General features: G+C 38.4%; 1 protein-coding gene across 2 annotated transcripts in view; it reads left to right on the forward strand.

The window, feature by feature from the left end:
- Positions 1 to 23655, forward strand: part of ELP4 (elongator acetyltransferase complex subunit 4) — a 148081-nt gene that overhangs the window by 54619 nt on the left and 69807 nt on the right. For both annotated transcript variants that reach the window (XM_053389901.1, XM_053389891.1), the window contains exons 7-9: positions 383 to 571; positions 16927 to 17035; positions 20368 to 20474. In XM_053389901.1, the coding sequence (XP_053245876.1) occupies positions 383 to 571; positions 16927 to 17035; positions 20368 to 20474 (405 nt within the window). The remainder of the gene's footprint in view (positions 1 to 382; positions 572 to 16926; positions 17036 to 20367; positions 20475 to 23655) is intronic.

The raw sequence follows: 23655 nt of genomic DNA on the forward strand, positions 1-23655 counted from the left end.
CCAGCTTGAAATGTGTCTACATAACAACATTCATCCAGACAAGCTTGAAGCTGAGCACCACCTCAATCAAGTGATGGTCTCACTCAATACACCTTGTTCATTCTGTTCCCTAGACTGAAAAACCCTCTCAAAAGAAATGAGAGACTTTAACAATCATATAGAAGCTTTCTGAGGCATCCTCAGATTTTAGTACAGGGGGAGTTGGGGGAAAGCCTGTGAGTGGCAGTGCATTTTGCTCTTGGATTTCCCTATAAACCCACCTATTCCTTTCTCTCATTTCCACCTCATCTCCCCAATCCCAGCAAGGATATTCTAGAGTTTATTTCTTTCCTTTCAATGTTTCAAATGTTACTGAATATGTTACCTTTTTTATATTTGACAGAAGAAGCAAAGAAACATTTTGAGGATTGGAATTCAGAGCGTTGGTTCAGTACTATGGGGTGATGACATTTGTAGTACTGAAAATCCACAAAATATTCATAGTCTCACAAAATTTATGTATGCTCTCCGTGGTCTCCTTAGAACATCTTTGTCTGCCTGCATTATTACTATTCCAGCTCATCTGATCCAGGTAGGCTTATTCTAAGTGCAACTTAATTGTGGTGGATACATAAAGAAAAGCACAGTCAAGTTATTTTGAATTATTTAGAAGACTTCTATTCTGCTTTTTTTTTTTTTTTGGACAATCACTTAAATGGATACTTAATGATCAGAATATGCCAAAGTGGTGCTATTGAATTGCTAAAGTCTACCTTATATTAGCTGTATTTTTTCAGTAGCAAATATAGTGTTAAATTATTATCATTATTTTATTTAATATAACTCAATTTAACTCTGTTATTTAAAGTTGTGCTAGGCCACCATAGTCTTATGAGAAAGTGTGGTAAATGCGAAAATGGGGTGTTAAGGAGCTAGTCATTTTTGAAGGGAAAGTTACACTTAACAAACTATTGCAAGCTCCTTCCCATGTGCATGGCCAGAGGTTAGAATAGAAAAGGAGAATGTGCAAGTTAAATTAAATTGAAACAGTACAGCATGATGACATATGTTCAAGGATCCTGAAAATGTTTGCTGGGCGAATCTCATATTGATTAGATATTACTTTGAAGAATTAATAGAGCACTGGAATGGTCACAAAAGATGAAGGGGGAGCAAATATAGTGCCCTTATTTGCATGTAACACTAAGCCAAAACATGACTTTGTGAGAACAAGCAAACATGCTTTTCCACCTCCCCACTAATTCCTGCTATACTGCACTGAACTAAGCAGTGGTTTTGCTTAGCATGTGATTGGAATATGGGCTCATGATACAGTGGTACCTCGGGTTATAGACGCTTCAGGTTACAGACTCCGCTAACCCAGAAATAGTACTTGGGTTAAGAACTTTACCTCAGGATGAGAACAGAAATCGCGCAGCGGCAGCAGGAGGCCCCATTAGCTAAAGTGGTACCTCAGGTTAAGAACAGTTTCAGGTTAAGAACGGACCTCCGCAACGAATTAAGTTCTTAACCCGAGGTACCACTGTGTGGCTGTTCTCCAGACAAACCACAAGCTGTAAACCATAGGACAAGCCTTGGTTCAGCTTATGATGTTTCTAGAGAGCTAAACCACAAGCCCATGCTCATATGACACACTAAGCCAAACCACTGCTTAGCTTAGTGCAGCAGTAAAACAATTGAGGCGGAGCAAAGAGTGCTTACATGTAAGCTTGTCCATACTAAACCATGATTTAGGATAGCATTATGTGTGAAGCACAATAGAGAAGGAATTTCAAATTTTATGCTTGATTTCTGAATTAGGGAACTATTGGAACAAATACTAACAGTATATTAGCACTTTTAATTTCTGAAATAGTGACAAGCAGCCTATATGGTTTCATAAAGAAAAATATTTCAAGGCCAGTCTAATACTTTATTTGATAAAATTAGTTACATAGAGATAAGGTGAACAGCCCTGGATATTTTAGGTTTAAAGTTAAAGAGGGCTTTGACCTAGTTGCATTTAAACTGTGCAGGGCATTACAGATGGAGAGAAGGAATTTAATCCTGAGGTACCCATTCACATAGCATGTTTCTGACTGTTTCCTAACTGATCTTGCTAGTGGATTTTGAATAGCCCTAGACAGAATAGTTTTATTTATTTTTGAAATGTATATCACACCAGTATGACTTCAGAGCCCTTGAGCACTTTTTGTATTGATTTGCCCCGAAATTAGAACAATTAGTTCTGTTGCAGATTTGGTCTCTTTGTAACGGATACTTAAGAGATATGTAGCATACATTGTAACAGCCATTCCACCTAAAACAAATACATTTTGGGTTGGCTAAGTATGAATATTCAAGTTTTGTGCTTATAGGACTTGATTCTGTTGAGAACAGGAGCAGCATGTGTACATAGGAATCCCATAAGGAACTAATTCAGCCTTGTTTTCCTTCTCCCCTGCTAATATGAGCACATAAAAGTGGTCTGGAAGGCAGCACTGCAAGGAATTGGAGGTCCATGCATGACTCCTCCATTCCTGTTGAATCCCTATTTCTGCATCATTCAAGTTACTCCTGAAGTGCGCATAAGTAATTCACATGTTGTAAGGGGCAAGATGGAGGGATTGGATGTGCACAGAAAACTCCCTTCCCTGCAGTGGCCCCTTGGCTCTGCTTGTGGTGCACCTGAGTCCTTGAGCTGGCAGAGGATGGGAAAAACCAGGCTCTACAGACTGTGTTCCCACATTCAATTAGTTCTAGCCCACGGTTTTCAGTTGCAAATATTAATATTGGTATTTACAAATATGAAAGACTACACACATTCATAATCTAAGTAATAGAACTTTAATATTGGTATGGACAAATAGTAAAGACTTCATGCATTATTAACTTAAGAAAAATAACTTTATAATAGCAAAGAATGCTGCATTTCCAATTGCTAGCAGCTGATTTATTCTCCTACTTAAATATTTGCTTTCCCCTCCACACACACACACTTTGCCCAGCATTTTGCAGATTTGACATTAAAGCCCTATGTGTCACCTTTGACTAGGCTTAGTGAAGAAATGTGTTGTATTAATTTTGATGTATTTGCCACAGTAGTAACATTAAATGTAGCTAGCAATGGTTAAACCTCAAGCATCCTCTTTCCATTAACAGAATGCTTAAACTGTAGAGCAAACTGTCATCCGGAGGAGCAAAGCGGCTGAGGTTTTCCTATATCCCACATTACTCAGTTCCCAGAGCCCTGCTGTGTAGTTGTTCCAGTCTCCAAGAAGCCTGTTAAAGAGCCCCCAAGAGCATGTGTCCAGCCCTCCATGTTAATAGTTAATTGGTGAGGATGGCAAGATGAGAGGACAGCCGAACATGTGGTCTCTCAGTCTCAAGCACTAGACAGACTTTTTAGTTCTAATAACAGCAGCTGCTCACATTCTCACTACTGAGCTTCTCACAACTCTGTTGCTGGGATTTGTGAGTGGATTAAAAAAACGTAAGGGAAAGATCTTTGTCTAAAAGACAAAAGTTTTCCTTGTTTCACCTTTGCATAAAAGAGATTCATGTGCAGTTCTATATGTCTATTTATTCAATATTTCCAGTAGAGTTAGCTTATTTATTTAATGTATTTATATCTTGGTTTTCAAGAGCACCCCTTACAAGGCAGCTTACAAAAAAAAATTTAAAACAATAAAACGTCTCCTTTTTTTAAAGCATGTTTAAGAGTAAAACCACTCAAGGTGTATATAATGCACACAATTGTTTAGCAAATGTAACACAAATGTAGTTATTATTTATTAAATTAGCACAACAACTTTTCTCTTATAGCCTTTAGATTAAATAATCATTTATGTTCTATGTAGTTTCCATGGGAGTTTATTGCATTGGGCAGGAACTGTCAGAAAAATTGGGTTGTTAAAGACTGGGGAAACTACAAAATTGGTTTCTTAAATTGCTTTATTGCGAGGTGAATCAAAACTTACCATCATAGAGGCCAATAATACAATATATTCTCCAGGAATGTGAATTGGAAGATAACCCTTTATAGTGCTTCTATTTGCTGTGATCACTGAACAGTCTAAAATGTCCAGTCAAAGTGATAGACATCTGTAAGGTCCCTGAGCATTTTGTTGCTATTTGTGTTTGTATATCTTTATCATCTGTGTCTTGCAGTAGAATAACATCAAATTCTACAAAGGGAAGATGTATAGGCTTGGATCTAAAGATTGGATGAATGGAACTCACTTATGCCACAGCCCTGAAAAGCCTCTCCTGAGGGTTGAGAAAGCTCTTGAGAAAGACCTGGGATGTGGCCCTGGGTTCTGCAGTGGAAGGAGTAATTGGAGAAAAACAAGCAGAGTTCTGCCTGTGCAAGCTGTCTCTCCCCAAATATCTCCAATTTCCCTTCCCTATTGTCATATTCCAACTCTCTCAAAAGTAGCTTTTTAAGGAGCACAGGCAGTTGCAAGTTGGGGGCAGGAAAGCCCCATGGTGCATGAGCAGTTACAATTTGCTTTTCTGCAGGGTAGTAAATAGTGATTGGAACTATATCTGCTTGGGGGAGAAACTATACTATTTAGTCCTGCAACAAACAGTACAAATTGCTAATTTGTTTAGTTTTGTTGTAGGATCCAACTAGTTAAAGTGAACCTGTTTCATAAGCGGATAGAATTATTACTCAGCATATACCAAGGGAAACTGATAAACGAAAAGTCAGTAGGAATAAGCCTTGTTATATTCCTCAAGGATTCAGTGAGGTACTGTTTAGTGTGGTGTTTTCATTATTTCATATGATATGTTTAAAAATGTAGATGGTGAATTATTTATATCTTGCTTCTTTGAATTCACTGAAGTGAGTACATGTTACATTATGTTTCTCAGTAGAAAGAAAACCAGAAACAAACCTCTTCACATCTATAGACTTTTGTGTTCATGCTGGGTATTATTGCCTCTAAAGTCTCTTTCAAATCAATTAGAATATTTTAGAACTTACGTTTTGATTATCAAATAGAGCAGGCTATGTGCTTATATATTTTTCTGTGCTGTTTTATTCTTTAAGCATTTTTATTCTTGGAGGTAAAGAATACCATATAGAACTAATATTTTTTATTCTCTCTATTTTTAAAAATTAAATTTATTTAAGATTTCCCATATTGTAGTCTCTCTTCTAGAGGAAAAATATAGAACTTAGTTTTCATGGTACCAAGACTAGATTTGTGCTACTTTATTTTCTAAATGTAAATAAAAGAGAACATTTTGATGACTGCACATGGAGTTATAGAAGGTCAGAGAATTGTGGGATCATGTTTGCCAGGTTGATAGTAATTATGTAGTAAACCATTTTTTGCCTAAAAAAAATATATTCTCAATATTTCAACCATGTACAAAAAAGTAACTTGTCCTGGACAAGTCACATACCCTCGACCTAATCATCTTTAGCAGGTGTAACAATGAGCATCTCCTAACCACAGCGCTTTCACAAGCAAGTTTCTCCTCCTTTTCCTTAGTTGCCTGTGAGTATGATTAAGTATTACATCTGTACTGGCATGAATCATTGTTAGGCTGATGTGGTTTCCTTCTTAACACGGTTTTGAAATCAGACTTCAAAGCTGATTTCCCATCTTGGTTAAAGGGATCCCTAGTTTTCCTTGACAACAGTTAACAGTAGTCAGGACCAACCGAGATTCACTCTAGAGAGGAGAGAAGCTAGAGGGTGTAAAACGTTTTGCCATCTCCCGGTTTCATAGCTGCAGTTACCATGTTCCTCCCAACTATTACCTCTGCGCCAGTCCACAGGAAGAGTTTTATGAAACTAAAACAATGTTTATCTGAGTTCCTTAGTGGAAGCTGTAATAAATCATTAACTTATTTGTAAAATTTCACACATGTTATTTAAGAAGATAAACTATACTAAGCAACAAAAATAGCATTGGATTTTTGAGCAGAAGGAAGCTTCACACAAGGGAATTCCCTGCCCCAAGTCTACTGCAGTCCCTTGTACCACCTACCCTGTAAAAACCTCTCCTCAGGGTGGGGAAATCTTTGACAGTAGCTTGAGATGGGGCATAGAAGCTGCTGGGTGAAAGAAAAATCACCCAAAATTGGGTGGATGGCATGTTCCACAAATTCTGTCACCCATGGAAGATTCCTTGTACTTCATTTTGATCCCCCTCCCCACTGTATTACTATCTGATCTTGGTGATAAGACTGAGGGTGGTGGGGACATTTTGACAGTTCTCAAATACTTTTTAAAATTAACTTTGACATTCAGCAGTAGATTAACAGTGTAATCCTAAACAAGTCTACTCAAAAGTATTGAGTATTGAATTCAGTGGGACTTACTTCCAGAATTGCAGTCTAAATTGTCTCAAGAAGATTGCAATCTTCTTTCCTAGGGTCTTTCAAGAAAACATATTTTTGAAGGACAGCCTTAGAGCTATATAGTCTCTTTTAAAAAAATGTAGATTGAAGTATATGATTCACTGGGTACACTTCAGTTGTGTGATTCTGAGATTAGCAACAACAAAACCAAGTTACAGAACAAATGTGTTTGTCTAATCTGAAATAAATTGTAGGGTTCTATAAAATAACTTGGTCTTGTTTAAGTGAGAGTCAAGATTTCAGAATGAAAACTGCAGCATTGATTGAAATTGTTAGATGTTCTCACAGTATGGTGAGTACTCATCTGTTTAGGCATATGGAGTATTTTGGCTGCTGAGCTAGATAGTTAATATAATGTCTAGCATCCAAGTATGGACACAACTGTTACAAAGGCAGAAGGCAGGAAGCTCATGTATAGAGCTTATTTAGACAGTTCTGAGAAAAGGAAAGAGTCTAGTAAGAATAATTAGGATTTGATTATCTGTATTTGGAAAATGAAAGTTTGGTAATGTTTATATTTCTTGAATGTTTTGTGTTATTTATAAATAAGGTGATGCACTTTTGAAAACCACTGAAGAGTGTTTGCTGCTCAAATGCAGCTTTTTCCAAATAGAACAAATAAACATGATTTTAACATTTAATATATAGTCAAATTTCTGCAAAATACTTTTATAAAGTACAGACTATTGCCTTATTTTCTTAACACCTACCTGCTTATCTCTATCTTTTAGGTCTGTTCTATTAATTACATGATAATTATGATATAAAGGAATGTTGCATCTTTAATGATGTTTTTGTGCCCTGTGTAGTTAAGCTTTAATGCTAGGGGGAGGGAGGGAGATTAAATTAGCCTTCTAACCTCTTTCTGTTCCAGACTGATGATGGAAAATAAAAGCTCTTAGCCACAAAATGTAACACTTAGAATTAATATTTAATTACTCCAGCAAATTGTACACTGTGGCTGAAAGCTTCCAAAGAGTTGTTAGTGCCACAATTGACCTACAAGTTTAATAATAACTCACTTCTTGAAGCAAGTGCCAGTTCAGCATAGTGGAGCCACTGTAAGAAAGTCCTGAGAGATTAAAATCAGCAAACCAAATGGCAGACGAGGATTCCTGGGATGGAGCCTTCTGGAAAGCTGGGAGCTGGAGTAGCTTTTCAGCCAGGATTCAGATGAGAACAGTGGGTGAAAAAAACTGATCCCTCCTGTTCTGGGAGTTTCTGGTTGGAGTCCAAAATCCTTCGATTGATGTTTATAAAATGGTCTTACTTCAGCTTATTAATTTACATTGCAGATCAAATAAGAAGTATTTTTCCAGAGTCTTTCTGTTAGAAGCTCTTCAAAATCCATTCTCCCTATTCCTCCCCCATGAGCTGTGTTTGCATGGCATGAGATTTAGAAATGTCTGTACCGCATGTACTTTAAAGTATATGTTGTGTCACATTCATTATATTTACTTTTAATTTCTGAAACATAAACAGTACGTATCAAAGTTCACATTTTTAAAAAGGTGCTGTTTAATTGCGCAATTTAAAACAGGAAAAGCTAGCTGATAAATCCTTCAGCCTTCTCTTTTCTTAAAAATTATTTTCGTAAAATAGGGCATCATGAGTTCAGAAATGTGAAAACACACAGCAACAGACCGAAGAAGGAACACTTTGCATTATTTATTGGCTGCATCATTAATATTTAAAGAAAAACTAGTCATTAGTTAAAAATTAAAGCAGATGAGGGCCTTGCCAGCAGAGGGAGCAGTCATGTCTTCTGTCAGATTCCCATCATTTCCCCACCTATTTCATCTTTTTTCCCAGCCAGTCTCCCATCTGGACCTAGCTTTGGCAGCCTGTTCCTGATGACAGGCTATAATTTTATACTCAATAAGGGATTAGTGTAAACTGATTGTAAAATTCAGTATCTTTAACCTACCATTTGATTACAAACATCAGATGGTTGCTCTGTTTGATATTTGCTTGTTGGTGATTGCATATGTAGGCAAGTCGCTGTTTGGTCCTCTATGAATTACTTAATTCCCTCCTTTGAGGAAGCAGCAGAGATATATAGCTATTTCAAATGCAGCACATTTCTTATATTTAAACTGAATCAGAAAGAGGTACTTGGTTTCTAACAAGAATTCAGATTTCCCAAAGTCATTCTGCCTCTAATATTATTTCTGTCTTTGAAATGCATAAAAAATTAAAATTATAACTAGTAAAGCAGTATTTCTATTCTACCTTGACTACAGAAAAAACCTGTTCAAAATATGCTACATTTTTCAGACAACTGACACAGGTATCCAACCTTCTCTTACTCAAGTGTCTTGTCTGTAGTATAAATTAAATATCAGTGCTAAGGATGTTTTCTTGGAAGAGAGTTCTGTTGAAAGCAATAGGATTCTCATATCCATCCTTCTTTATTATATATGTAAAAAAAAAATGTTGCAGACAAAGCTGGAAGCAATAACACTAATTGGATGAACATTTGTTCATATTGGAATATAAATTTTCATAGCTCAGTAGTAGCAATCTGATTCCATTTTTGGTTAAAGTAGAACCCATTCCTTTTTGTATTGGACTGACTTTTCCCAAAAATCGCCCCCGTCCCTAATAAACCTAAAGGTTTCCCTTCCTTGGCCTAGTCAAATACTGAGGTGTATGCACAATATTTAAATCATATGACCTACATATAATTTAAGAAGACAGCACACATGGAATAGAGAAACCAAATTTTTGTCTTACATTTTGCTTACATGGCCTCAGGCAAATGACTTGATTGTTATGTGCAATTTTCTGTATCTTTAAGATGACGAAACGGCCTATTCTATCCTGTTACTGTGTTTTGTAACCCTTACCGTGTAGTACGTTGCATTTATTAGAAGTTTTACTCCAAAAGTTAGTGTACTTGCTGTTTTTCTTAATCTATTATTGCCTCCATTGATCAAATTGTACCTGGACCAAATTACAATTCAGGACTATTGCCCTCTTCATCAAATACATGAAGGGTTATCATGTGTTGGGGGAGGAGTATAACCAGAGAAGTCAAAAAGAAATGAAATGCAGACAGTCTGAACAGGAATAAATATATTATTAACAGTAACTATTCACAATAAACAGTTACTGTTGATAACACAGATATCCTGGCATTGGCACATGCGGTACAATTTTTTTTAAAAAACTTTGTCTCAGTTCAGTCTTTATGATATGCAATTCAGCAGTTTCATGTTGCAGTCTTTCTCTGAAATTCCTTTGTTCGAGGATGACCTTTTTAAGATCAGTTACAGAAATATGTTCCCACTGGTTTCTGGATATTGCCATTTCTGATCCCAGAAGACTGACCTGGTTGTCCTCTGTAGAATGCAGATAGTGGCCTGCATCATGTTGGAAGCTAGGGTTGGGTGATACCAGCTTTTCAACATCACAGTGTATCGCCAGCCAAACATTGCGGTTTGGCAATATACTGCAATGTTGAAAAAACAAGCTGCATTGGCCTCTGGCCGTGAGGCCCTAGGGGAAACTGCCCCAGCTCTCACGTCAAGAACTGAGGCTGTTTCACCCAAGTGCTGGGACCACACAGCTTGTTTGCACAGCTCAGCTGGGGAGCGGGAGGATTCCCACTCCCAGCTGAGACAGCCCCAGCGCTCCTGCCGCTCACACGAGAGCAGGCAGAGCATCAGGGCTGCTTTAACTGCTCGAAGCGAGGAGCGCCAACCACACTTTCCTCAGCTGAGCCGTTTCAGGGAGCCCCCCCCCCCCGCCAGCTCACAGGAGCCAGCACCAGGCTGGGGGCTCATTTAACTGCTGGGCTGTGGTAAGGGCGGCCGCACACTCCTCATCCAAGCAGATGCAAAGGGAGGAACAAGGTGTATCGGCGCCTCGCTGATACAGCTTGTTTCTCCATCTGCATCGTATGAGGGCAGAGTTCAATGGCAGTTTCACTCATCGATATATTGCTGGTGAAACTGCCGCCGCTCCTGAGTCCCTCTGCTAGCAGTACTGCTGGAAGAAGGAACTCTAGCGGCCACTGCTAGCAGAGGGACTCAGAAGTGGTGGCATTTTCACCAGCGCTATACCGCTGAGTGAAGTCCTCAGCGATATATCACCCAGGCAAAAGCTGATCAAGTGAATGAACACCAGATACTGTGAGTGACATTTGGTTCTGCAGTAGTGTTGCCAGATTAGACATGGGGACAAAACTCAGCATCGGGATGTTATCCCTGTCTTTGTATATCTGTTATGTTGCCTGTTGTTGCTGGTAATCTATGATGCAACTGCATTTGGAATACTGTGTACAGTTCTGGTCACCTCACTTCAAAAAAGATATTGTCGAGTTGGAAAAGGTTCATGAAAGAGCAACCAAAATGATTGAAGGAGTGGAGCAACTCCTGTAAGAAAAGGTTGCAGCATTTGGGATTTTTTTTTAGTTTAGAGACAAGTTTGTACTATTGTTTGTGGAACTATGCTTGAATACTTCTCAGAAAATACTGCTGCTCATGTTCTGAATGGGCTCATCTTCCTGGAACATGAGACCCTGCCTTTATTGTTAAAATTGTACTGGCTACCAGTCTGTACCCAGACTCATTTACTGATACTGATTATCCAAGGCCTAAATGGTTTTATACTATGATACATAGAGGACTAAGGAAACCTTGTATTACCTTTGTCTGGGGTATGTCAGTGCTAGAGCAGTGTTGGGGAATTTGTTGCCTTCTAGAAGCTGTTGGACTCCAACTCCCATCAGCCCCAGCCTGTAATAGCCAGTAATTGTGGATATTAAGAGTTAGTTCGGCAATATCTGGAGAGGCATAGATTCACTATGCTCTGCAGTAAAAAAAAAAAAAAAAGCTTCAGTGTGACTACTTCCAGATTGTGGAAATCTGACTCAGGAGAGACTCTGGCTGAGTTTTATTCGCTGGAAAACCCACTACTTTCTCCCCTTTACTGGACCACAAACACAAACTTACTTTCTCTCTCCCCCAACCCCCATTCTCTTCTCCCACTGGAGAAGATAGGCAAGGAAGCAACACACATGCTTAGCTTTTAGGAGAAGTCTAGCCAAAGCTGGCTAGAAAAATTAGCTTCTACCAGCTTCCTCCCATTCACAGTTCACAGAATCCAACACTACATTAGCTGCCTTGTAGCTCTTTCTTCAAGTGAAAGGGCAGATATAAGTACAATCAGTGGCACTAGAACCAGTCTCTACAGAGAAATGCTTCTTCGGCATCTATTCAATCTTCTTTGTGGTACCCCAAAAAGATGACATCTCTTGGAGAGCCATCCTGGACCTAAAATTTCTGAACCAATAGGTAACCTACAGGAAATTCAAAATGGAAACTCTTTGTCTATCAAACTCAGCAACGTCCTAATCCAGATTCCATCATAGTGAAATCTAGCATCAACAGACAAGGAGGCACCCAATTTTGGGAGCTTCAGGCAGAAGTATGTCTCTTCCTCAGCTGGACAGAATACAACATCCAGTCAGGCACAGCCAAGCCCATCTCCAGTCTCCTGAACATGCAAGGAGACTGCAGGAAAATGGACCAAGCAAAATGGCAACTGCATTCGGAAGTTTTCCATCAGCTTCTGTCAAAGTTCAGCCAATGCCAAGTTTGCCGCAGACTAGAATCATAATCATCAGCTCCCATGATTCTTTACTAGATTGCCCTGCTCTTCCGATGGCCACAGGTCTTTTCTTCCCTCCCCATTATTCTGAGGGTCCTCCAGAAGATCAGAGTTCCTCATCACACCATTCTGGTCTTGTTGTTATTGGTTCCCTCAAATACTCCACCTGGCAGGCTCCCCTCCGTGGTACTTACCTCACAAATCTCCTGTCTCAGGACCCAGTTCTTTATCTGGAGTTCAACTGGCTCCAGCTGACTGCGTGGAGTTTGAACGATGACTCTTTACCAAGCTGGACTTACCTACAGATGTCATTGCTACACTCCTACACTCCAGGACGCCCTCCACCATCCACTAGTACCAATCCGCCTGGGAAACCTTTCAGCTCTGGTGTGCAACCACAATACGCTTCTCCAAGAAAGTGGAAGTTTTCCACTATCCTTTCCTTTCTCCAGGATGGCCTTGGCAAAGGCCTTCACCCAAATACCCTCAAAAGGCAAGCAGTGGCTCTCTCTTCTATCCTGCCATGACCATCCACTGCCCCCTCTCATCCCATCCACTCTTGAAACGATTCCTTAAAGAGGCAACTCTAAAGTGTTCCCTGACCAGCCACAGATTCCCATCCAGGGATCTCTACAAGGTGCTATCAGCTTTACAGAAGCCTCCCTTTGAACCACAAGGGGAGGTCTCCTTCAAGGTCTCATTTTTAGTGGCCATCACTTCAGCTCGCAGAATTTCAGAACTCAGAGCTCGGTTTACAGCCAACCACCTCTGCGCCTTTCAAAGTCAAACTCATCTGATAGCCTGGTTGGTTCTAGTTTAATAATAACAATAATTAACAATAAAGAATATATAAAAATTTACTAATAAAGAATAATAATAATAGTTTGTTTGGATTTTAGTAGATATCAGTGTTTAGTATCATTACATGTAGGGTTATTTGGATGTAGTAATACTGGCCTAATTAACAAATCATAGTTTATTAAGCTACAAACAAGTGTCATCCCTCCCCTCCTTGCATACCAGTTTTGCTATTCCTATCCTGGCTAGTTTAAACCAGTTTCTCATTGCATCTGAACAAATAAACTGTTGTTTGGTCTCAGCTTCCTAACTAGTATAGTTCAAAAACATCTGGTTCTGTATTTGAGGGTATGTATTGTATCATTCTCAATGTCTCAGTCACTGGAAATGAGAGAAGAGCAAGTTTTATTCTAATCAGTTGATCACAGCATAAGTATAAACTACTCAAATGCAGATTTTTTCATGTACAGTGGTACCTCTGGTTACGAACTTAATTCATTCTGGAGGTCCATTCTTAACCTGCAACCGTTCTTAACCTGAGGTACACTTTAGCTAATGGGGTCTCCCACTGCCACCAGTGCACGACTTCTGTTCTCATCCTGAGGTAAAGTTCTTAACCCGAGGTACTACTTCCAGGTTAGCAGGGTCTGTAACCTGAAGTGTCTGTAACCCAAGGTACCACTGTATTTCTTACCAGGATAGAAAGGCCTTGTTCAGTCCTTATTCAGGAAGAATGAGCTCAGTTAGTAAGTATCGAGAACAGGGACTCAGGTGGTTGTTGCAATGGAGAAAGTACCTCGTAAAGAGAGGGGGAGTTGTTTTAAAAAACAGACTGTTAAGTTTAGAAAATGAGGCCTCTATGGTTATCAGCTGCATTCTGAAAATACCTTAACCGGGGGGGGGGGGGCTGCAATAGAGGGTTTGACTGTTGGTCTTACAAGAGCAAATGGCTACATATTAAGATTGGAAAAGAGTAGCTTCTGTTAGCACTGCCAGGTTTTAGGAAAGTCTTTTTGGAATGTCTTAGGAGCAAGGAACAGTCCAAGACTTGAGCTGCTTAAATTTATGGAAGGTATCTTAATATTCTATTTTATTCAGTGCAGAATTCAGTGACCAGATTGCTCACTGGGACAAGAAAAAACTGAGTAAATAATGCAAATCCTGGCCTGACTTGCAATGGCTTCCAATTAGTTTCTGGGCCCTTTGACCTATAAAAGCCTTAAACAGCTCAGGACCGCAGTACCTCAATAACCACCTCTTCCCGTACAAACCAATGCAGACCTAACTACGAGAGCATTCCACAGGTGGGGAGCCACCACAGAAAAGGCCCGTTCTCGTGTGATCATCATCTGAGACCCTTCTTCGTGTGCCTCCTCCACAAGAGGTCTGGAGGGTGGCACATGAGAAAGAGCCTTTTCTGTGGTGGCTCCCCACTTATGGAATGTTCTCTTAGTCACCAGGTAAAAGCATTCCTCTTCTTCCATGCCTTTGGCTAATTAAACAATCTACAGCCTTCTAAGCTGGGGGGGGGCAGTGTTTTTGTCTGTTGCTATGGTATGTATTTTTGTGTCTTCATATTGTAAACCACCCTGTGATCCTCAGATGAAGGGCAATTTTATCTTTAAATATACTTTTGAGGTCATCCTTTGGGGAGATGGGACATCATTATGCCCCTAGAAGCATATTATTACATATATTAGCGTTCCCTTTTGGAACATTAATAACAGGAGCCAGAAAACAGATTTTTTAACCACTTGAATGTTCTACCTGTAAACAGAGGGGGAGAGTGAGCCCTCATAGTTGAAATATAGCATAAAAACCTTTTGGGCACCCCCCCAAAACAGAAGATTTCAATCTGCATATTCATCTGAGAATTGTAAGCCAGTAGGGCTTTGAACTCAAAACCAGCAGATTCCTCAGGTTTCTGTCCTTGTTAACCTCCACCAGAAACAGTCGCTTGAGGAATCTGCTCTTGGTGGTGCAGCATGAAAGGAGGTCCCTGGATTCAGACACTTCCACATCCCACTGCAGCCCTTCCCTTCCCTAGGAGATTACCTCAGGACCACAACACCTCAAGGACTGCAATACTTCTCTCCATATGAACCTACCCAGACCCTCAACCATCATGTGAGGCCCTACTTCATGTGCCTCCTCCATGAGAGGTCTAGAAGATGGCAACACAAGAAGAGGCCTTTTCTACAGTAGCTTCCCATTTGTGGAATGCTCTTCCCAGGGAGATTCAGCTGGTGCCTTCATTCTATACCTTTAGGCACCAAGCAAAAACATTCCTCTTCAGCCAGGCCCTTAGCTGATTATGATCCGATACCCTTTTAAATGTGTTGTGGGGGAGGGGTTATAGGTTTGTTTCTTTTCTTGTTTTTATTATGTGTTTTGTATTTTTTTTAATCTTGTATTTTTGTATTGTGAACTGCCCTGAGATCTATGGATGAAAGGTGGTTGAATAAATGAATAAATGAATAAGTAAATACAACCCCGCCCCCATTTACGCGTGTTCAATACAGTGGTGCCTCGCAAGACGAAAAGAATCCGTTCCGCGAGTCTCTTCGTCTTGCGGTTTTTTCGTCTTGCGAAGCAAGCCCATTAGCGGCTTAGCGCTATTAGCGGCTTAGCGGGCTTAGCGGATCAGCTGATAAGCGGCTTAGTGGCTTAGCGGATCAGCTGATAAGCGGCTTAGCGGATCAGCTGTTAAGCGGCTTAGCGGATCAGCTGTTAAGCGGCTTAGCGGATCAGCTGATAAGCGGCTTAGCGGCTTGGGAAAAAGGGGGGGAAGGAATAAAAAACCCGCAAGAACTCGCAAGACATTTTCGTCTTGCGAAGCAAGCCCATAGGAAATTCGTTTTGCGAAGCACCTCCAAAACGGAAAACCCTTTCGTCTAGCGGGTTTTCCGTCTTGCGAGGCATTCGTCTTGCGGGGCACCACTGTATGTGCATTGCGTAAACTCCAGAAGTGACCCAAAAACGTCACAAAAAGAGGCGGAATGGCACAGGGCGGAAAAGGGTGTTTGCAGGTTTTTTAACAGTGTTTCAATATACACAGTTTTACTGACGCATGTAGTGGCTCAGAACGTAACCCCCATGTAAATGGGAGTGGCTGGCCTGTAAATAAATAAATAATAGTTCCATCAAGATCTGCATCCCAGATGTGCCCCACCCAGCAGCATCCTTTTGCATGTGTGGATCTGAAGGAATGAAAACCTGCTTCTGCTCACATACTATCCTTGTTCTATTGGGGAAAAGAAATATTACTTATTGTTTACAAAATGGGAAATTAATATTCATTAGTGACTGTTCAGTAATTTGAATATTTAAATATGAGTCATAAGCTTATGTGTATCCCAGTTAATCTACCAAAACTTATTCTTTTCTGTACAATGTGGGTTCATGTTCAAGTCTCCCACCGACATTTGCTTGCTTGCTTGCTTATTAATTAAATTTGTATGCCACCCTTCATCCACAGATCTCAAGTTAGTTCACAACAGAAAAATACAGTATAAAATACCAGGTAAAAACAAGAACAGAGGAAACAATGATCTCCCACCCCGTCTCACAAAAGGGTATCGGATATTAATCAGCCCAAAGCCTGATTGAAGAGGAACATTCTCACCTGGCGCCTAAAGGTGTATAATGAAGGTGCTAGCCGAACCTCCCTGGGGAAAGCATCTGGGGAGAAATGAATAGAACTTGAAAATGCTTAACTTTAGCCTGGTTCACATGGCACCTTAAGCCAAACCTTGACTCAGCTCAGAATGGTGTAGCTGCAGAAAGGCCTGGTGAGAGGAGCAAAACAGCTATGAGTTTCTCTCTGAGAACCCTTTACAATTGTGCCATCTTGCCAAGCCAAGCTTTGTCTTGGTGTGTTGTGCAAACCAAGCCTTTGATTGGATTGGATTATGTATGTATACATAACGCTTCCTTCAAACTATAATCTAATTTTAATAATAAAAATTACATTAGAAAACATTACAGTGTATTCTCTGGCAGAGGAGAGGTAATGCTTCTCACATTTTCAATAATTTCTAGGTATTGATGACCTATTTTTCCTTCAAATTGTCATTGAGAATATAAAGGGCTGCTCTTTGAACCTTAATTATCTTTTTCATCACAGGTTGTGCATTTTGTTTCCATGTTTTACAGAATAAAGCAATTATGGAACGTGTTACAAACTTGTCAGATACGGTAGTTGGTCTTGAATCATTTATTGGCTCTGAGAGAGAAACCAATCCATTATACAAGGATTACCATGGTAAGTTCCGTCCTTTCCTTAGCAATGCAAAAAGTGTGCCCTAAGTGCTTCTAGGGCACTTAGAGTTTACCCTGCAATTGGAATATCTGCCATAAAGTAGCATTTGATTTCATTTTTGAATATGCCTCTTAAATGTTTCACCTTGCTAACCAATCTTGATTTAGACGTATTTTTTTTACTAAAGTGCATTAAGGCTGCAAAGGAAACATGGCAACTCCTTGCATGTTGTCAAGCTGTATTACCAAGGCATGGCTCAATCAGATGTACATCTCAACAGGCAGGCTTTGGGGAATTCACATGCAGAGGAGGCTTGGCAATTGTCTGACCAGTGAGCTGAAATTGTCATGAAATCAATAGTTTTGATCTGCCAAGTTCTAAATAGAGAACATGAAGAACAGTTATATATTTCGGTGAACAGACAGCTAAATGATACAGCACAAAGGGAGAATTTTATTTCTAAAGATTGCCAATTAATTTTCTTGAATTTAACTACGACAAGTTTTTAAAAATCAGAAAAGTAGAAGTGTATGGTACAATTTAAATTATATAGAAAACCAGTTTTTCTGTAGAAACTTCTTGCAGTCAACTTTTCATGTATTTTCATCAAGAATGTCTAACAACATTTTTGTCTGGATCCTTTTGTACAGATTTTTGTGCAAGTTCTTAGAACACACTTTCAGAGAGTTTAAACGTTATTAAGAGTCTAAACTGAATGACAAACAGTTTTAGCTAATCCAGAACAGAGCTTTGAGTGTGCATAAATTACCATTATTATTATTGTACACTACTGTACTTCCATGGAAACCTCCAGTCCAAAGACTGAGCTGCTTATTTGAATCCTGCTGTAAATGTTGTAAGAATGTGTAAATGCTCTTCGGCATAAAATGAGAAAATGCAGCTTGGATGGAGTAGTGGCAACTTATTTGCTTCAGCTTGATTAGTGCTGTACTTTTTATGTAACGAACAAATCTCTTGAAATCATTTCCTTAAGTAACAAAGTGAGTATCGGAAATGAAAAAGCTATTTAAAAAAAGCCTTTATTTTATTTTTTTACTTATATAGGTCACGTGGCATTGGTTCAATCAAATACAGGCCTACATTATTGTTACTTTTTAATAGTTGTGAAGCTCTGTAAGGGAACACGTATATTTTGTAATGGGCTTGTGTTCTTGTTTAAAATTTTGTGTTCTTTCTTAATCAGTAACAAATCGTTTTTTCTATAAATTATTCCACTGCTTAGTTAATTTGTAACTTTTTTGAGACTTCTGCAAAACATTCAGGGATTTATCTTTCTAAAAATCCTTTGTCAAGAAGTATATTGCTCAAAAGTGGAAAGGCTTGTACATTAAAAATTATGACTTTTACATTAGTAGCTTTATAATTTAATAGCATTTGTTTTTACAATTTCAAAACATTGATAACTTGTGAACTTGCATCACAGTTTACTGCTTTTAGCATGCACACACTTCCTGAATGCCATTCTCTGTTTGCTGCATTTATATGCACTTTATTCCTGCACTAGTTTCTAAAGCACTGTGTGTTAGCGTTAAACTGTGCATAACAATTCCTTTGTTTTGAAACATAAGCATGTTTAATAGAACATTGAACAATGGGTGTGGTTTGATTTCTACTTATTATTTTCATGTCAAAAGCTTTTACTAGATGGATAACTGGTTAAGTACACCAACAACATTCTTAAGCGGCATCCCTCAAAAGACAGAATTGGGGCAGTGATTTACCACTACCATTTGAAGTGTACAGAAACATTAGCCAGGAAATGTGTTTTATATGATTTGGTTAATCATATTTACATTGATCTCACCCCAATTTGAAATGCACTGGTTGTGATCCCAAGAAATAATTAATGCACTAATAAAAGCACTGTGTGTTCAGCCAGCATTTTCTTTCCAAGTTTTCTCTCTGTTAGCTCCCAGTCTAAAGATGCAAGCTGTTTTTAAACTGAATAGTAGCTTGCCTCTTCAAGAGTAGATGTTCTAGCTGCATATATATTGACCCTATTCACACACAAATTGCTACCTTGGAACTGTGGAACCCAGTTTCACTGGAATAATTGTAGTCTACTTCCATGTATTGGCACTAGTCCAGTTAAAGGTGGGCACAGCTGAGTTTCCTTGAAACCAGTAAGACTTAGTCCAAAGTAACTGAATTGCTTCTCTTGGTTTCAATGAGAATTTGTCACTAACTTTAGACATATTGGGTCTGATGTGTTTAAGATTGTCTGAAGGAATAAGTTTGCATTTGCAGTAAGTTCTACAAAAATAATTCTAGCTTTCAGTAATTTAAGAAAAATACAAATTATAACATTCAGGGGTTTAAAAGATGTTTAATTTTTAAAAAGTTTTGGTCTCTTGTATAATAATGTATTCAGCAACATGTACTATTTCTTAATTTCCCCTAAAAACAGCTGATTTTACTTCACAGTTGGAAAGAGTGTTCGTTTTTAGAACGAGGACTGCTTGATAAAAATGCCATTTGAATTGCCCAGTATTTTTTATCTTTATTCATTAAATTGAAAACAAATATAATGTAACCTTTAATTGTGATGTCTTGTAAAATATTTCTCATTTTCTATTGTGGAAAATGACCCTTTGGTTGTTCAGAAACTATATTAAGCTGCACAGAAACCATCCAGCATCCTTGTCAAAAGAAATCAGCTTGAGACCCATCTGACAGTATGCAGAGCTTGCAGTGTGCCCAGTATTGTTACTAAATTCCTGCAAGCTCATTGAACATCTTGCATGCAGAAAATAATTTATGTTGGGTTTATGTCATGATTAAAATTTTCCAGCAGCATATTCTACAACTCTAGTTCCCACAAGACTTTTTAAAAAGTCATCTTCAAGGTGTAAAGCAAAATACTTTTCATTAGAGCTTCACTAGTTATCAGTAACCCATGAGCCTTGCTTTGCTGGCTGCTTACTGGTGCATTTAATAAAATAAAGATCACTCAGTGGTGCCGTGGGCAGCATGCAAGGTGATAGCCATATTTGCTTACTGTAAATACAAGGGAAAATCACACACAAACCGGCTGTAGTTTTGACAAGTATTAAGATCCCTCTTTACATCTGTACCTCTGTACCAAAGTGCAATTAGTTTTCCTCGCACAAGGATTTCTGTTTATCTTATTCTGCTTGATTACTTGAGTATAATCGCACCGTTTGCTTCATTGCTCCTGGTCGCAAGCTCCAGTTTTAAAAGGGGAGGATGAGTGTGTGTAAATATATTGAATTCTGCTGTAAGACATTAATTTACGCATCTGGATATCAGCATTTTCTTAATTCTTTTCCTCTATTACTTTTCCTTTTCACAAGGTTTGATTCACATACACCAGATTCCTCGGCTTAATAGCTTGAGCTGCGATGTGTCAGACACGAAGGACCTTGCTTTTAGATTGAAAAGGAAGCTATTCATTATTGAGGTAAGGTTTTTTCCTGTATATATACAATTCTGCATGAAAGATGAAATCTTCTCTTAAATGTTTAACCATATTTAATTTGTATCAGCTATCTAGCTGGCTTTTCATGCTTGGGAAGGTTTTAGAAATTATTGTTTTTATTATTAAAATGAAGTCAATTTCTGTGTTACAGAAACTGAAGTATCCGGAAACCATTCATTTTATTTTCAAACGAATGTATAAAAAGTAGGCCACAACCTTCAATAACAAAGCATGACATGCATATTTCTAAAGATGTCAAGAGCTTGTTTAATTATATGGTAATGACTTGCTCTTTACTTGTTTTAGTGAGTGGGACAGTGTTTACATCTTATTACCCCAGTTGAGGGTTTCTAATGTGCAATGCTGCCTAAAATTGAGTGTGCTGTGAAGGATAAGTGTCCTTATCAATATTCAGAAACCACGTCCTTTGCATTACTGGAATCACCTTCAGCTCTTCTGTGTCATTTTAAACACAGTATCATTTACATTAATGTCCTTAAGTAAATTTTCTGCTGAATTTAAACTTTTCCCCCCTGACCTTTTATGCATAGTCCACAGAGAAGGCAATAACACAAAAAGATTATTTTGTTTTAGGCTTGCTAAAGAGCAAGTGGACACAGAACTATTAAGCAATTAGAGCTGATGTATTTATTAACCAAGTAAATGCCGAGTGAAAAAAGAGATGGCTTTGGGAGTCATCAATACAGTCTCTACAGCTTTTAAACAAAGACATAAAACAGCCAAGCAGGCCTGACAAATCATTTAGTTTAATCTCTTTTCAAATGAAAAGCTGTTAAGCAGGCCACTTGTCTTAACTGCTTGAAACCATAAAAGGAAGAATTGCCACCAATATATTAGCATATTTTTTACTTCATCACCAAATGATGGTCAATGTGGCTTGGCACTGCTTTGGTGTTTGGGATTTCACCCTTAAGTGACCACTTTGGCCCTTATTTGACCCTCTGCCCTCTTTAGCTGGCCACTTGATAAGGTAACTTAAGGGTTCTCTTTCTCTCTCTCTCTCCATCTCTCTCAGTGTCTCTCCACAATTGCAAGTTGCACTAACCTATAAATTGTTGAAAGGAGCCTATCAAGTGACAAATTAAAGTGCCCTCCTCCTAATAATGGTCATCAATGTCCTTAATTATCTAGTCCTATTGAAAGTAGTTAATAGTTAATCAAGAAGCCAGTTTTTCAGGCAGGTCATCTCTGCATGAGTACTTGAAGTTTCTCAACTAGAGATGCTCCCTTCAAAAGCCACTTAAAGCCAAATATGCATGATGAAGATTGTTGTGTCATTTTTTTTTCCTTTTAAGAGATTGTGATTCCTCTGTGGGTTTTTCACTTCTCAGGAAAGAATACATTTAATGGAACTAAACACTGTACTGTAGTAGTCCATTTTAACATAATTTCACTTCATCAAAAGGCTATTCATCTTCTGAATCACTACTACAATAAGGGACCTTAATATTCATGCTAGAATTTAAAATGTAGAAACTGTAATTGTTATCTGACACAGGCAAACAGGCAGAGTATTTTCTTACTGTGTTAAACTTCCATTTAATATATCTCTGAATGAAACAATTTTGATTTTTTCCCCCACAAGGAAGCTTGATTTAGAAGAGGTTTCCTCTATAAATAGAATCTCTGATTACTATTTTCTGTTGCTCTAAATTTCAAACCCAGAGCCCACTATACAGAATTTCTGGAGCCTAAGGGTAAAGACATTTGATTTAGCAATGTTAAGGAGCCTTTAGACAAGAAACTGTAGACATGCATAGATGACCTACTTGAATAATATCATCCCTCATTGTTCAAGACTATTCCCCTTATAAAGGATTTTCATTCTTGCTGGAGAAAAAGCTACTACATTATGACACATTTGTCTTAATTTACAGCATTGCCCTGCACTGGTGTTCTTCTACTCATATTTTTAAATTGCAGAATGATAGTATAAGTAAGGTAGTATAAAGCATTGGCTACATAGCTCATGTAACCATAGCATGGAGGTAGTTGTCCAAGATCGTATTAAATTTAAGAATTCAAAAAAGGAAAAAATAAAAGCCCTTTGCATACCTGGATTAGAAATAAATACAAATAGCAAGCAGCATAAATTATACCAATTATAGCAAATTTTATAGACGTGTCATTTTTAAAAAGAGTAGAGAAAGTAATATAAAGCATTCTTCAACGGGGGGGCTAAATGAAGAGGTTGAAGGTTATAGACAAGTAGCAGTGTACACAACATTCATACGGTCATTGTGTTGAAAGCTAACAATGTCTCTGAAAAACAGATTAGAATCTTGATGTCGGAATTTACAGGTGACTTGGAACATAACTACTTCGGCTATGTTTTCATCACTAGGCTATTGCTTGTCAAGTAACAACATGAGTACACGGGATGAGTTTTCTCAAATTCCTTAGTATGTTATTAGTTATCCAGTCTTATCATAGGGTCCTTGACAATGTGCTTATTAGCAACCAGCTTAAGTGTCATATCATCATTACCATTATAAAGAGGTCATACTACGCAATCTATTATTTTTAATGCTTAAGTACATGTTAATATGGAAAACTAGAAAATGTAGTGGCCTTTGGTAGTCGTATGTAATGTATGTATTTTTGGCAATATTGATTGGAATTTAAAGTATGCCTATGTGTACATTTTTACTGGCTTGTTGGAAATGAGATAATGATTGTGCATTCTAAGAAATGTATTGATATTTCATTGCATTTATACATGTTTTAAAATAGTAGTGCATATCTCTTTAAAAATAGAGACTCACAATTTTGAAGTTAGCTTGTCTAATCCTATTTCTTCCTACTTTGGAATCTTAATTAGAAGGAGATAAAAACCATCATTTGACTAAATTATTGTCTTGAATCTGTAGCAAAAGGTATAATCCGCAATTGGGCCAATTAGTGTACCCCATAGTTAGCTATGCTGAGGCAGGCAACTTGATTAGATCTGACACCAGCCTAGTTCCCACTGTTGTTTTGCCAGGTATGATGGTCAGACTTCAAAGGGCTTGAGGCATCAGCAGGGCAAGGTTTGGAGGCCAGCTTAGGTCCGGTCGTTAATCTCTCTGCTAAAACCACAGCAGCCATCACACAAAACAAGCTTACACGACACAATCATGCGGTATTAAAGTTTGGGTTGAGT

This window comes from Podarcis raffonei, chromosome 1 (assembly GCF_027172205.1).
Source record: "Podarcis raffonei isolate rPodRaf1 chromosome 1, rPodRaf1.pri, whole genome shotgun sequence".
Classification (NCBI taxonomy): Eukaryota; Metazoa; Chordata; class Lepidosauria; order Squamata; family Lacertidae; genus Podarcis; species Podarcis raffonei.